Source organism: Protopterus annectens, chromosome 8.part1 (genome assembly GCF_019279795.1).
Source record: "Protopterus annectens isolate FY-2018-M chromosome 8.part1, PAN1.0, whole genome shotgun sequence".
Taxonomy (NCBI): Eukaryota; Metazoa; Chordata; order Ceratodontiformes; family Protopteridae; genus Protopterus; species Protopterus annectens.
In genome coordinates this window covers 234,895,527-234,911,385 of record NC_056742.1, presented here as the reverse complement: position 1 = coordinate 234,911,385, position 15,859 = coordinate 234,895,527, and the positions used below count along the sequence as shown (strand labels likewise).

The 15,859-nt window shown below is 42.1% G+C and overlaps 1 protein-coding gene across 2 annotated transcripts in view; it reads left to right on the top strand.

Annotated features, from left to right (window-relative positions):
• Window positions 1–15,859, top strand: part of TK2 (thymidine kinase 2) — a 402,342-nt gene that overhangs the window by 361,849 nt on the left and 24,634 nt on the right. For both annotated transcript variants that reach the window (XM_044081822.1, XM_044081821.1), the window contains exon 9: window positions 14,231–14,311. In XM_044081822.1, the coding sequence (XP_043937757.1) occupies window positions 14,231–14,311 (81 nt within the window). The remainder of the gene's footprint in view (window positions 1–14,230; window positions 14,312–15,859) is intronic.

The following is a 15,859-nucleotide window of genomic DNA, read 5'->3' as shown; positions in this document are numbered from 1 at the left end:
CCAAAGTTTAGTAGAAATTGGCCTACTAAGGGGTGGATGTATCCTTCTTATGATTCCCAGGCTAGGGGTAGATCTAGACGTGGTAGGGGCAGAGCTCAGGGCTCTTTCAGGCCTAGAACAGGGAGTTCTCCTGCACAGTCTTCAGGTGAGGGCAGGGGTCAGTAAACAGACCCAATGACCTACCTTTTCCGCTGCCAGAGCCTTCTCGTCTGGCAGCACCTTTGGGAGGAAGGTTGGCACTTTTCAGAGAAAATTGGAGTTTAATTACCCAAGACAGATGGGTATTGGATATCATACACCACGGTTACAGGTTTTATTTCCATACCTTGCCTCCTTTCAAAGGCATGCCAGACGTTCCTCCTCCACAAAGAATAGAGGCTCACAAGCAAATTTCTCTGTTACTCCAGCTAGGGGCCATTCAGCCGGTCCCTATGCCAGAAGTGGGCCTAGGATTTTATTCGCCTGTTCCTAGTACCAAAGAAAGGGAACACGTGGAGACCAATTTTGGACTTATCTATCCTCAACACTTATCTGGACATTCCCAAGTTCAAAATGTTGCAGCTTTTACCTCTGCTGCGCAAAGGCCATTGTATGGTAACTTTAGATCTCAAGGAGGCTTATCTTCATGTTCCTATCAGACTGAGTTGCAGGAAGTATGCTGGGGCTTCTCATTATCAGTTCTCTGCATTGCCCTTTGGCTTATCTAGAGTGTTCACGAAGGTTCTGGCTCCAGTGATAGCTTTCCTCAGGTTAAAAGGAATACAGATTTATCCCTATTTGGACGATTGCCTAATTCTGGCTCAGGGAAGGCTTCTTCTTCATTTGGATTATGTGATAGCAGTGCTAAGATGCCTGGGGTATTCTGTGAACAAAATAAAGTCCAGTCTAGTACCCTCTCAAGACATGTGCTTTCTGGGTGTGAGACTGAATACAGCATCCCAGATGGCCTTTTGACCCCGGACAAACAAAAGAATCTTTCCCTTTACTTTCATCAGTTGTCTCATCAGTCTGACTGCAAGGACAGTCCTTCAAGCCTTAGGGTTCATGGCATCTTGTATTCTGGTGCTTCCCAATGCCAAACTGCATATGAGGAAGCTACAATGGTATCTCAAAAATGTATGGACACAGCACTGCCAGGATTTGGACACTGTCATTCCAATAATACCTTGCATTCAAAAGGAATTTTTGTGGTGGGCTCAGGAATGTCACCTAAACAAGGGACTCTCTGTGACCCGGCCAGAGTCAGATTCTAACGACAGATGCCTCAGACAAAGCTTGGGGAGCTCATCTGGATGGAAAGTGGATACAAGACAAGTGGCCTGCCAGACTACAACATCTACATATCAACTTGAAGAGATGTTAGCAGTCCAGTTTGCATTAATAGCTTGCAAGGATTTACTTCTTCCAGGGCAGGTGTTGATTCTAACAGACAACACAACTGTCATGTGGTACATCAACGAACACATTCTTATCCTCTATGCAGGCAAGCGATGATTTTGTGGGAGACTGCTCTCAGTTTACAGCTAAATCTTCAGGCAAGGTTTCTGCGGGAGCACAGCACTCCTTAGCAGATGTGTTGAGCAGACAAATTATGGATCCCCCCGAGTGGAAATTGGATCCTCATGTATTTCAGAAATTGACAGTGTCATGGGGAACTCCAGACATAGATCTGTTCGCTTCCCCACTAAACCACCAGCTGCCAAAGTTTTGCACAAAAGGTTTCATCCCACAGCTTGGAGAGTGGATGCTCTTTCTTTCAAATGGAGCAATCTTCATGTGTATGCCTTTCTGCCTCTCCTCCCAAAGGTACTACTAAAGGCCAGACAGGACAAGCCAAGGATGATTTTAATAGCTCCAGATTGGCCTCAACAGCATTGGTACCCATTACTGAGGAGCCTGGAAGCCTCCATGGCCTTTGCCTACGATTCCACACCTGTTGTCTCAGGAGGACAGTCATTTGCTCAATGTCAAGCTTCACTCTCTGCACCTAACAGCCTGGCATATTCTGTTTTGAACCATAGTGGGCCTCCACTTCCACAACAAGTTTTGAATGTTATTTTGGAAGCTAGAAGGCCTAGTACAAGGAGAAAAATGGAAGAGATTTTTATTTTGGAGTGCAGCAAAGGATTTTGATGTTTCTGAGCCTAATTTAAGTGTGGCTCTTCAATATCTTACTGAGTTACTGGACAAAGGTTTGTCTTTCTCTTCTATTAAGGTTCATGCTGCAGCAATTTCGCTCACTATGATTGTGACCCACCATTGTTTTCTCATCCTTTGTTCAAGCAATTTCTTAGAGGGGCAAAGAATATAAGACCCGAGCTCCTACTCCTGCTTGGGATCTCAATTTTGTGTTGGAGAAACTCACTCTACAACCTTTTGAGCCTGCAGCTACTGCTGAATTAAAGTTTTATCATGGAAGACTGCTTTTTGTTGGCTATTACCTCTGCAAGAAGGGTTTCTGAGTTGCAGGCCCTTATGGCAGTTGAGCCTTTCTTAATTTTCCATAAGGATAGGGTATCTTTAATCCTTCCTTTATGCCTAAAGTGGTTTCTAGTGTGGCTTTAAACCAAACTATTCATTTGCCTACCTTTTATGCAAATCCCCAAAATAAAGGGGAAAAGATTTTGCACACTTTAGATGTACACAGGCAGTTGTTATTATTTGGACAGAACTAAAGGGTTCAGGCAGTCTCAGCAGTTATTTGTTTCTTTTGCTTTGAGTTCTCAGGGCAAGCCTGTGTCAAAACAAACTATTTCTAAGTGGATTGGGTTCTGCATTGCTTTCTGTTATTCCCATCATGGCAAGGAAGTTCCAGCTGGGATTAGGCCTCATTCCACTAGGGCTACTGCCAGACAGCTTTTTGAGAGGGGTGGCAACTAAGGATATTTTGGAGGCAGCTACTTGGAGTTCAGTGCATACTTTTCCAGGCATTATCACCTACCACTTTACTCTTAATCCAGGGCTGGTTTTGCCACTGCTGTTTTGCAGGGCATTTTGGCAGCTCCTGCTTCCTTATAATTTGGCCATCCTCCCTTACCTCTGCTTTGGGATTCTACGGACTGCAGCAATGTGAGATGAAGAACATAGTACAGTTTTGTACCTACCATAAATGTAGATGTTCGAAGATCCACATTGTGCAGTCAAAGTACCCTCCCTCCTTCCCCTCTGTAGTTGAGGCGGTTGTGTGGGTTGGGTGGTCAATTGGTGTATATTGTGTATTGTATATATTGTACATATTTTTAGTGCTAGGATGGTTGGTTGTTGGTTTGCTGTCTTTTGGTTTTTGACCTTTATTTTGAGGGTCTTCTGACATCTGGGGCAAGAAAAGACTGAGGATATGCCGTCGGTCATGCGCATTTGTACCCTGACGTCCTGATGTCAGTCAAATTATACTTTGATATTACAGCGGACTACCCAAGTGTAAGGACTGCAGCAATGTGGATCTTCGAACATCTACATTTATGGTAGGTACAAAACTGTACTTTTCTTCTCGCTTATGTCTCATATCACAATTGAAGTCTCCCACTACTATCACTTGTATATTTACAGTAACATAATCAAGTATTTTCATAAACATAATCTCTCTGTTTTTTGTAGTGTATGCAGAGAGTATAATCACCCTATATATTTGATTCTTCCATCTTCTATCTAATATTACTATTCTTCCTAATACTACTAATGTATAATCCAGAATTTCTATGTATTCTTTACAAAAAATTGCTATGCCTGAGTATTTTTCTTCTTCTAAGTTCCATATAACCTTACCTTCCAATAACCGATTAACTTGTAGTCTTTCTTCTTCTGTTGTTATGCTTATGTCTATTAATACTGTAATATCCATCTCTAACATTCTACACCATTCCAACACTCCTAGCCTCTGTTGAACATTCTTTCTACTATTCACATTAATGGCTAGGATTCTCACTTTGCAGAATAGTTGCTGTTGCTTTTACCCTTTTCTGTTTCCTCCTGTACCTATATTTTTAAAATTTGCACTTTCTTTCACTCTTTTCCCAATAAAATGTATTTTACTTTTAACTATTATCCATTTATCTTCCCCCTCATCACTTGAATTACTTACTTATTCCTCTATCTCTCCTTCTTTTTTCCCCTCATATATTCTTTTATTTTGATTCTTATATTTTCTTCATTCATTTTTTTCTTTTTGTGTTTCTTCTGTATTATCTACTAAAACATTCTCACTGTCATGGTCTGGCTTTGTTTCTTGTCTATAATTATCTTTAACATTACAGTCCTTCCATGAATATCTTATTTTTTAACACTTTATACATTTTTGCTCACATTTTTTTTTGCTTCGTGCCCAACTTTACCACAACATCAAATATTTCTTTTTGTCACAATTGTTAATTGATGACCATTTTTACCACACAAAAAATGTGTCTTTGGTTGACCTCAGTATCTAACCAATCCTTTATTCCCCTCCGCATTAATTATACTTGACAAATGCATTATTTTGTCATTTTGCATTTTCAGTATAAAACCACATTCCCATCCCCCAGTCTGTAAACCTCAAGTGTCACAAATCTTTGTAATGTTCATTACATGTCTACAGTTTTTTTAAATAGTCTTTTAAATCATCTCTTTCAGCTTCAGTTCAAAATTGTATAAATACTTTTTTTTTTTTGCTTCTCTATTAAATCCCTGCACAACAAATCATGATTTTCATTCTTTCTTTTTTCATTTTGTTTTAAGAATTTTTCCAGTACTGTGCCTCTTCGAAAAAAATGTCACAAAAAGTATCTTTGTTAATACAAATAAAGGCTCTTACCTCTCTGGGTTCAATACCCAGTAATGAAACGGTGCTGTCCCATATTTCATACCTGTCCAATTCCTTTACCATTTTGTTACTTATCCTCACCTGATGCTTTCTTCTTACTTCTGTTTTTCCCATTTGTGCATACAGTTTCTTTTCTTCCTTCCTTATTTCTTGAACTAACTTTTCTTTTTGTATTCTGTCCATTATTTCTCCCTACGACACTGCCTTATTGCTTTCCGGTTTGCTGTGTTGAATTAGTTCCTTCAAATAAACATTCCGCAACCCCCCCCCCCCAACTGGAGGGTTCTAACAACACAGGCAGGTGTTGTACAATCTGTTGAAAACAAATTTTGTTGAAACAAATCTTTTGAATCCAGAATATCTACCTCAACTCCTTCTTTTTGCCTTTTAACTAGCTTTCCTTTTTATTATTTCCCCCCTTTTCCATTCTCTCCACTCTGCTCAATCTCCCACTCATTATTTACCATATCTGACCTTTTTGCTGTTCAGTTAACAACCTCACTCATCCCCAGTACTTGAAAAACATGACCTTTCTCCTCCATTTTTGATTTTCTTCTTCCTGTTTCTGTGAGCCGCCTTAGCACCAGGGCAGGAAGGTAGAAACGCAGTAGTGAATAGAGTCCTCTTACACAAAGAGTAGGGGAAGTTGCACAGTGCCCTGGCCAAATTTCCCATAGTATATGAACATGTCTCCCTTGATAAAGAGGTCACCAGATCAACAAAGAGTAACTAGATAAATACCTAAGGTAACTACAAAATTTGTTCTATAATAGAGTGTTAATCTTGCATTCTTTCTGTCCTGCACCAACAAAGGCAAATGCTTGCTTATTGTATGGATGTTCAGAGACAGATGAGGTTCAATACAAATCAAAAATATGAGCACGCATCACTTAGGATCCATTTTGCCTGCATCAGACTTGCCAATATGGGCATCTGACCTTATCCTGTGAAGTTGTTAAATCTCGCCGTTTATTCTCACTGATGGGTTCGGAGCCGATCCTCGGCTCCGACATGGCCGATAGCAAAGCTCAAGGTTTGCCAGTAGCTCGAGACCAAGCCCCTTATCCCACAGTGCACTGCTGGAATTACCCCAGATCTAGTTTGCAGCGGCAAGAGAGATCTCGGTGATCCAATTAGCTCGGACCATTTTGACAAATCGCAAGTTAAAAAAACTCTTTTTCTAGTTTTTTGGGTGATTGTTAGTGTTCAGTGTGTTTCTAGTTTAAAATAATAATAGTTAAGTAGGTTAGTTTTTGTAGAGCTCTACCCTGTGTGTAGTTTCTGTTTTCTTGGTGTAAGGCCCTTTCTTGGCCCTATTTAGTCTCACTATCTTTAATTGTTATTAGTTTTCTTAGTGTGGGCTTAGTTAGCCCTGTATTTAGCCTTTACAGGTATTTTTTTGTGCTGTTCTATTAAAAGAATGTCGGATGAGAGAGAGAAATCTCACCCCAAATCGGAGTTTAAAAAGTGTCCAGATTGTGGACAGAAAATGTCCGTTACGGACAGACATGTCCAATGTGTCTATTGTCTGGGGGGGTAAACACCTCCAAGACTCCTGCAGTATATGCTATTCCTTTTCATCTAGGGTTCTCTTAGAAAGGAGGAGAAAAATAATAGATAGGGGGTTACTGCAGCATTCTTTTTCTGAAGTGTTGGGTAGCCAGGAAAGTGCCAGCATTTCGTCAAAATCTTCGAAGTCTTCTGATTCCAAACAGACCAAGAGGGCAAAGAGATCAGAGGGTGCAGGTTCATCGGCTCCACAGCTCTCGGAACCGAGTGTCCCTTTGGTTTGGAGCCAGCTCACAGTCTTGGAGCCGGTCTCTGAGGTCCCCTCATCTCCTCTGCTCCAGTCAGCACCTTCGGTGCATTCCTCTAAGTCTTCGGTCAGCCTCTCTGATTTGGATATGGATCGGCTAGTGCAGAAGCTTTTAAGGGCACCAGGACTTGCTAAATTGTTGTCGGCACCGACCACTTCGTTGGAGCCGAAGACCATTGAACCGGATTTGACTACTACTCCTCCGAGCCATACTGGACCCTCGGAGCCGAAGGAGCCGGTACTGATGATTGTCGAACCCTTGGAACCGAGACCCGCACTGGTGTTATCGGTTTCATCTACTCGGACGTCCTCAGCACTGACCGAGGACGCTGGGAGCTGGCGCTCTCCTGTTGGGTACAGGGATGATAGTCGGACCGATATGTCGGTGCCAACTCTTCCTCTTAGGGCTTCGGCCCGGATGAGCTGTGCTCCTACCTCAGGCTCGGAGCCTATGGTTTTGGTGCGGGAGGATCAGACGGTCCGTTCGGGTCCGTCTACCCCTTCTCGTCGGAGCCATGGGGCTTTCGACGCCATGAGGAGAGTCATGTCTCCTAAGACATCGTCAGCATCAGTTCGGCCTTCCCTCTCCCCACAAGTTCTTGTGTCCGCTTCTTCATCTACCAGTCCCCCTGCGAAGCGTAGAGACCCTGAGCCTCAAGTACCCCCACAGGGCATTCCCTGCTCTTCTGAGACCTCCCCAGATCCCCCCACTGAGGAGGCACCCAGGAAGAGATTGTGCAAGAGGAGGCACTTGGACTCCCCACAGGAGTCTTTGACATCTGACACTGACCTGGATGAGTCAGAAGGGTCCCCTCGATCCCCCTCTGAGGATATCTCCTTTTGCAGAGATATTAGAGATCCTGAATCAGAGGGACGGTTGGCAATCCAAAATCCCTACTGAAGATGAGTCAGTGCTCTTAAAGGCTTTTGGGTCTCAACCTTCCACTTCTTGGGTGTCTCCGCCTTACGATGAACTCATGGACCTGATCTCTCGTAAGGCGTGGGAGTCGCCGGAGGCCATGGAACCTGTCCCTCGGAAGCTGAACAAGTTTATCTCTGTCCCAGTGGACAAAGCCTTTTTGACTAAGGGAGTGCTTGTTGATGCCACGGTGGTAGCTGCAGCCACCAAAAAGGAAGTGTCTGAAACATCCACATCTATCCATCCTCCTAATAGAGAGTCTAGGATCATGGATAGATATGGGAAACGCATGTTTAGTTCAGCGACCTTTTCTCTTTGATCGCTAAACTATTTAACCCATTTCATGAGACTCCAAAGAGATCTCCTGAAAGAGCTAGGAGATGCTCTTCAGGGTACGGTAGCTGCAGGGGTGGCCGACAAGAGTCAACACACAGCTTGCTACCCTAAATTCGGTTGTGAACTCGTCCATGCGTCTCATATCATATGCAGCTGATGGTTCGAGTAGAGCCGCTAGTTCAGGCATTGCTCTATGGAGACAAGCCAGGATGCGTCTCTGTTCCTTTGCGGGGCCCTTTAAGTCTTCCTTTATTAACACCCCATTTGATGGCTCATCACTGTTTGGGCCTAAAGTAAAGGAAACATTAACCAGGTGTGAGCAGGAAGGCAAGACCCTATTTGCCATTGGAGTCCATTTTTCTACCCCTACTCGGCCCTATCCCAACGGCCCTAAGGGAAGAAAAATGTGGTTCCGGAAAGCACAGGGAACCTTCCAGGACACACATGGAGAAACCCCCTCTAGAGGCAGAGGAGGGGGTTATAATGGAAGACGTTGCCCGCACGGCAGAGGGGGGTCCGCATTGACAGAGGACAGTCCTCTGGTCAGCCATACCAGTGCCCCTGAAGGGAGGCCTGGCTGTCTGGCTCTGAAGGCAGTCAGGGGTCACTTATCTTTGTACCCAGAAGCCTGGCTAAACATAACATTGGATACTTGGGTACAAAGCATCATTTCCAGAGGATATTTCATACCGTTCTCTACCCCTCCCACTCCTGTATACAGAATCCCAGATGTTCTACCCAGTCTCAGGGAACAAGCAATCATAGAGGTCCACAAATTGCTAGAAAAAGTCTCATCCAACTAGTCCCAGCAGACCAAGTTGGATTTGGAACTTACTCAAGATTTGTTTTGGTACCAAAGAAAACAGGGGACTGGAGACCTATGTTGGACCTCAGTAGACTCATTCAGTTCATAAAGAAAGAGAAGTTCCGAATGGTCACGCTTCAGTCCATTCTTCCCTTCCTAGGGAAAGGCGATTGGGTGTGCTCCATAGATCTCAAGGACGTGTACTATCACATAAAAAATGAACAGACGCTCCAGGGATCACCTGCGTTTCCGGCTGGGAGCCAGTCATTACCAGTTTCGACCCCTGCCCTTTAGTCTCACTACAGCCCCCAGAGTGTTCACCAAATGCATGGCAGTGGTCACGGCTCACCTGAGGCGTTTAGGATTCCAGGTGTTTCCATACCTAGATGATTGGCTCCTCACCGCTACCACCAGGCATCAATTGACTCAGGCAACACAATACACTCTGACACTCTGCCATTAATTAGGCATTACAGTCAACTTCAAAAAGTCTGCCTTATCGCCATCGCAGCATACTGTTTTTATAGAAGCAGTGCTAGAGACCTCAACCACCACTCTCCGCCAACACATCACCTCACTGGTGTCAAAGAGCAAAGCTATAGCAGCAGAGGTCTTGAAGGTGCTAGGTTTGATGGCAGCTGCAATCCTGGCCGTACCACTCGCAAAGATGCATATGCGAATCCTTCAATGGCTCCTCCTTGCTCAGTGGTCTTACCAGAAACTGCCGATGCACCACATAATTCTCATCACAGATACCTGCAAGAGAGACCTTCGGTGGTGGTTGACGTCTCTTCATGTCACAATCGGAAGGCCCTTTGTTCTCCCCCCCCCAGTAAGTAGCCACTGTGACCACGGACGCTTCCCTGATAGGGTGGGGGGGGGGCATTTTCAGGGAAAGACTGCCCAAGGCACATGGACCGATCAAGAGTCACATCTGCATATCAATGTTCTGGAGTTGAGAGCAGTATTTCTGGCGTTGCAGTACTTTCAGGACTCTTCCTCTAGGAACTATTGCAATTCAGACGGACAACATGTCAGTAGTCTGGTACTTGAACAAGCAAGGTGGAACCAAGTCTTATCCCCTTTGTCGAGAGGCCCTCAGGGCCTGGCAGTGGGCTGTGTCATCCCAGCATTTTCTGTTAGCAACGCACATCCCGGGGAAATCCAACGTGATAGCGGACAAGCTAAGCAGGACGATATTGCTCCCTCACGAGTGGTCTCTCAAACAACAGGTTGTGGAGTTGATTTTCCCCAGATGGGGCCAGCCTTGCTGCAACCTCTTTGCCAGCCACATCAGTTCAAAATGCAGAAGCTGCTTTGCCCTAATACCACCTCCGGGACATCCCCCGAGAGATGCACTCATACACGGTTGGCCCCTGGGTCTCCTTTATGCATTCTCACCCTTTCCATTGATACCCAGATTTTTACAGAAAGCAAAATCGCTGGGAAGGACTGTTATCCTCATTGCCGCCTACTGGCCTTGACAGATTTGGTTCCTGTTTCTCCACCATCACCTGTTGGAAGATCCATGGATCCTGGACCCAGTTCCAGACCTTCTGACGCACCCGTCAGGGGACCTCCATCCATCCCTGCAGTCCCTGAAACTGATTGCTTGGCTAATCCACTTCCCCTAATTGCCAGGCTTCATTCAATTTCAGAAGATACAAGACAAATTCTCTTGTCTTCTCATAAGCCATCCACCAGGAAATTATACTGCAGTAAGTGGAAAAAGTTCTCAATTTGGGCCAACACACAGAAAATTGACCCTTTCCGAGCTCCGCTGTCGTCCATTTTAGAATTTTTGACAAATATTTTTAAGGATGGGGCAGCAGCTGCTACAGTTTGAGTCCATTTAGCCATCATCTCAAATTTTCACCTTGGATTCGACGGCTCAAACGTTATGGGCCATAAGTTATTTAAAACTTTTCTTAAAGGTGTTTTTCACGAGACCTCCTGTCAAAATTCCTTATTCTCCCTGGAATTTGCACTTTATGCTGTCTCAAATTACCCCCCCCCCTTTTGAACCAGCATCTTTTTGTGATCTCAAATATTTATCCTGGAAAATTTTTCTAGTGGCCATTACTTCTGCCCGCAGAGTGTCAGAACTCCAAGCATTATCTGCCAGACCACCTTACATGATTTTCCGTGCTGATAGAGTATCTCTCAGAACAAACCCCTCATTTTTGCCTAAAGTCTGTTCTGAATCCAATATCAATCAGGTCATTGAGCTGCCAGTCTTTTTTCCCAACCACTCAAACAAATTGGAATACATGCTGCACACACTTGATGTACACAGACAGCTCAGATTTTATCTTGACAGAACTAAAGATATTAGAAAATCAGATCAACTTTTTGTATCCTTTTCAGAAGCCAGAAAAGGTAATCCAGTGGCAAAAACAACTTTATCTAAATGGTTATCAGATTGTATATCCTTTGTTTATGCGAGTGCTAGCATGCCATTGACACACAAACCTAAGGCTCATTCTACCAGAGCCATTTCTACGACTTCTACCTTTCAAGCTAAATTGCCCCTTGACAATATTTGTGCTGCAGCCACGTGGTCTAAGCCTCATACCTTTATCACACATTACAAAGTAGATAAGGCTTCCAGGGACAGGTCTTCCTTTGGTTCCACGGTACTAAAAAACGTACTTCCATGAGCCACCCAAGATTGAGGGTGCTAGGGACGCTACCCATCAGTGAGAATAAACGGCGAGATTTAACAACTTCACATAAAGAAGTTATGTACTTACCATAACGTTCCATGTGAGTTGTTTATCTCGCCTTTATTCTCACATCCCTCCCTCCTGGCTGACAGTAGACTTAGAGGCTAGTACTATCCTGGCTCCTCAGTACTTCTTTCCTTTGGAAAGTGTTCCCCTTTTAAAGTAGGGTAAATGTATATGTATATATGTGTGTGTGTATATATATATATATATATATATATATATATATATATATATATATATAGCAAACAAGATCTGAGGTAATTCCAGCAGTGCATTGTGGGATAAGGGGCTGGTCCTGAGCTACTGGCAAACCTTGAGCTTTGCTATTGGCCGTGTCGGAGCCAAGGATCGGCTCTGAACCCATCAGTGAGAATAAAGGCGAGATAAACAACTCACATGGAACGTTATGGTAAGTACATAACTTCTTTTTATGTGGTTTATACGTACTAAACTCTTCAGATCATCAAGCAATTTGTTCCATGCCCTCACTGCTCTTTCTCAAAACTAATTCATCCTTCTTAGTCTTTTTTTGATTTAGAATTAATCTCTGCAGCCCTGTAAAATCAAAGAGAAAATATTTTTGCACCATAGTCAGATCTAGATCTTCTCTTAGTCCACAGTAAGATAAGGAAACTAAATGGTGACCCCTTATAATAGCTCATATTGCCAAGGGTTGTTATTGTTTTAGTATTCTTATCTGAACACACTGAATTTTATGAATATCGTCATTATGCCACATTGGGACATCAAATTCTATTTTTTTTCTAATAAAACTAATAAACAATTCCCTCGTCAGCTGTTTCTCTCTTTTCAATGTACAAAGTATATGCTCTGTAATTCTGTTTACTGACATGCATACGACCTCTGTGTCTATCTCAAAAGATATTTTACAGTCCACTTTATTCCCAGATCAGAAAAAGACTTTTAACTGGTATATGCTAATATTATTAATAGTATAGTTCCTGTTGATTTTACTTGTTCCAAAAGACTTGTATTTTGTCTTTGCTGTAATTATCTTCATTTTATTTAATAATGTCCATTTAACCACCTTGCAAAATACTTCTGTCTTGTTTAGAGCAAATTGCTTTTCCCAATTTTGTATCATCAGCATAGATAAAATATGCTGTTTTCTAAATTAATGTTAGGTAAATCAATACAGAATAGATCCAAGGAGTTATACCTGGGGTATTCCATTATTAACAGAGTGAGTCAAAAGTATCACTTTTTTCCCAGTGTACGTACCAAATTCTGTTTGATAACCACTAATCTGGACTGAACAAACTCTGTCAGTAAACACAATCAGTTGTTTGTATCTTTTGCAGCTCCACAATTTGGAAGCAAAGTGTCCAGGATTAGCCTATCTAGATGGTTGTCCACCACTGTAGAATTTTACTTTGTTAAATATGATAAATCCTTTTCTATGCACACCTGAGGACTCATTCTACAGGACCTATGGCCATTCTGTGGTCTTTATACATAGTGTGTCATTGGATAGCCACCTATTTGATAAATACTTTTTACCAGGCAGTATAAATAAAGTGTTATACTTTGATTGTGTAGTGCTTTTGGAATTATTGTTTTCAAAAGTATGTTCTTGTGGCTATGGCCATCTTGAAGGATTTGACAGGGATTCTACCTTACTGGTTAGAAAAAATGGACATCTTTTTATCAGGTAAGTAATGATAGATTTGTTAAGTAGCAGATCCATCTTCTGTAGCATCCCACCACCACCAATTTCCCTTGACTTTAGGTATTTTGGGCCTTTTTGACATTTCTTTTGCCTTTCTTGATATTTCCCTACCACTGCTTTGCAATTACAACTGAAGAGACGGAGAGTGATGAAGAGTGACACATAATGGGAAAGGGGAACAAGGCATCCTGAAAAAGCTTTTCAAGCTGAGCAGTCCTAATGCCTGCAGTGTATAGTCCTGCATGTTACCAAAGGTGGGCCAGTTTCTAACAGACCTGTCATTATTTAAGTACATAACTCCTGCCTTTCCCCCTATGGATATGTGAACCATTACATGGTATTAGAGCAAGTATAATGCAGTCTTCCAGTACACTCATTACATTATTTCATTGTGTCTGATTTACATACACTTCAGAGCAAAATTTGCAGAATTACGTTTTGTGTGCACTGGTTCAGGCATCATTGCCATCTTTAAGCAAAAGCAGATTAGCTGCATATCAAAAGATTAGAAAGTAAAATTGTTGATGGTCAGATAAGCTATTCTGTAAGCTTAGCAGCTGAAACTGTGCATTTTATAATACCCTTTTAAAGCAAATCAGGATACATTTCCTGCCATAGCTCTAAGATTAAGTGCAGTGATTTCTTGACAGTTTTTAAGTCCGAGTATCATGTAAGAGAGAGAGAGAAAAAAGCTGTGAGCAAATACGAAGGTAAAACTAAATCTGTGATACTTGCTTACATTTACTTCATTATGTGCATTTGCATTACTTACTGAAGTCCACATGCTTGCTTAGCTGGCATATTCTGCTGTTCTTGTGTTACCTGTAACAAAATTACCTCAAATCTTAAACTTGATCTTTCTTCAAGCTCATGTAGTAGCTAAAAAGTGTACATTGGAACCGTTCATTCTCTTGCTTAATAAATGTATTAACATTAATAAGGCTAAGTGAATTTTATTCATAAATATTTGCAGGAAGTATTTTCAGACTCTTGTCTGTTGAACTTTGGTGAAGTACTGCTAAGGAAGTATACTTTACAGAGTAGTAGTCCAATTTGACCTCAGTTGTAAGAAGTGTTTATTAGGGCATTTGTTTAAAGCAAACAACTCTGTTTAATATCTCTCTTGTTTTCTTTTAGGAATATTTGGAATCCGTCCATCAACTACATGAAGACTGGCTAATTAACAAAACAATGTTTGAAGTGCCTGCACCAGTACTAGTAAGCTGACTAACTTTTGCCTCAGTTCTGTCATCAGAAAGCTGAAAGGATTTAGAATTTTGACAGTCTTTATCGTGAGATTACATGTTGAAGTACCTGGTTTGGTAGAGATATCAGTGTGGCTAATGTCGGATGGGATGAGAACTGCAAATTCCTGTGGTACAGGCTGTGATTTCTCAGCCATTATTTGCTTACTGTTTTACCTTGATCAAGTAGCTTAAACGGACACTGCTTCTGAGATGTTTCTGAAAAGGGAATGCATGTCCAGAGGGCCTTCCTGGTTAACAGTGGGTATTATTATTACTACATGTGAGATTACACAAAAACATAGTGGGCAGAGCTAGTAGGTAACTTAATTGCAATGTCTTTGTCACATCTCACCAAGTATGGGCATTGCATCTTTATAGTTTGTCCCTTTATCCTAGAAAACCTGACCACCTTCAAGGAAACATCAGTGCTGTGCAGTCATCTGAAGAAGTAATATTTGAATGGTTGTATTCCGCATTAATGGAAGGTTATGTGGGCAAATTAATTTATTTTCTATTTATAGAACTTATTACCTTTAGAATTAGAGTTGGGGCCTTCACAGTATTTGTCAGGGAATGGACAAAGTAAGGTCACTTCTGTTGTAAGACCTCTTTTTTTTCAAGCTTTTTCAAGCTTAGCAACTTCAGTCCCAGCTAACCTTTTCTATAATCAGACCTTCAGCCCTAGTCTTTACTGGATTCAGATTCTGAGAATGTGGTTCTGGTCCATTGCCTTAGATTTTATTGCTTTCTTGTGCCTTCAGTACATTTTGTAACTCAGGGTTGTGTGCCATCAGGTGACCTTTTTCTCCCGCAAACTCAAGTTTTATTTTCCTTTCTTTTTCACTAGAGTACAATATCAATAGTGTGACATTAGTGATGTTGACATATGATATAGCTTTCCAGCCTTTCCACACTTGCTGTCCGTAATCCAGTGCCAGATTTTTATCAGTTATTATCAGCTGGCAAAATCATCTGTTAACTCCTTACTCTTCTGAGAAACAGTGTTGTCTCTGTCTTATGGCAGATCATAGTTACGTAAGAGGTGACCTAAATTCCTGACCCAGCTTTCTCAGATAAAATGAGTGTACTCTCTGCTTCGTGTGATTCAGCCTTTCTTTTAGTTCACCACCTTTAAAAATGGCAGCCTTTTCAAGCTCAGAATGTAGAGAATTTTCTTTGTAGTCAGGATTTCTTTTCTATTAGTCCTTAAAGTTGCTTCTTTGGGGCGTTGTATCCTTTTTTTTTTCTGAAGTCATTCAGGTTTTTGTTGATGCTGCCATAGATTATCAGGATCTTTAAATGTTCTTCGTGTTTCACTGTTGCAGTCATTACATTTGGGTTATCTGCTTGCAGTAGCCCTCAGTCGGCCTGATTAATAAAGTCTTGGGTCCTGCGTCGGTTGCTGTCCCTTCTTCCATGACGTCAGGTCGTCGGGTATAAAACATGCAGCCGACGCCATTACATCAGTCTTTCTTGCCATGCGGTGCCCGAAGCAGAAGCAGTATACAAGTGCCGGTCG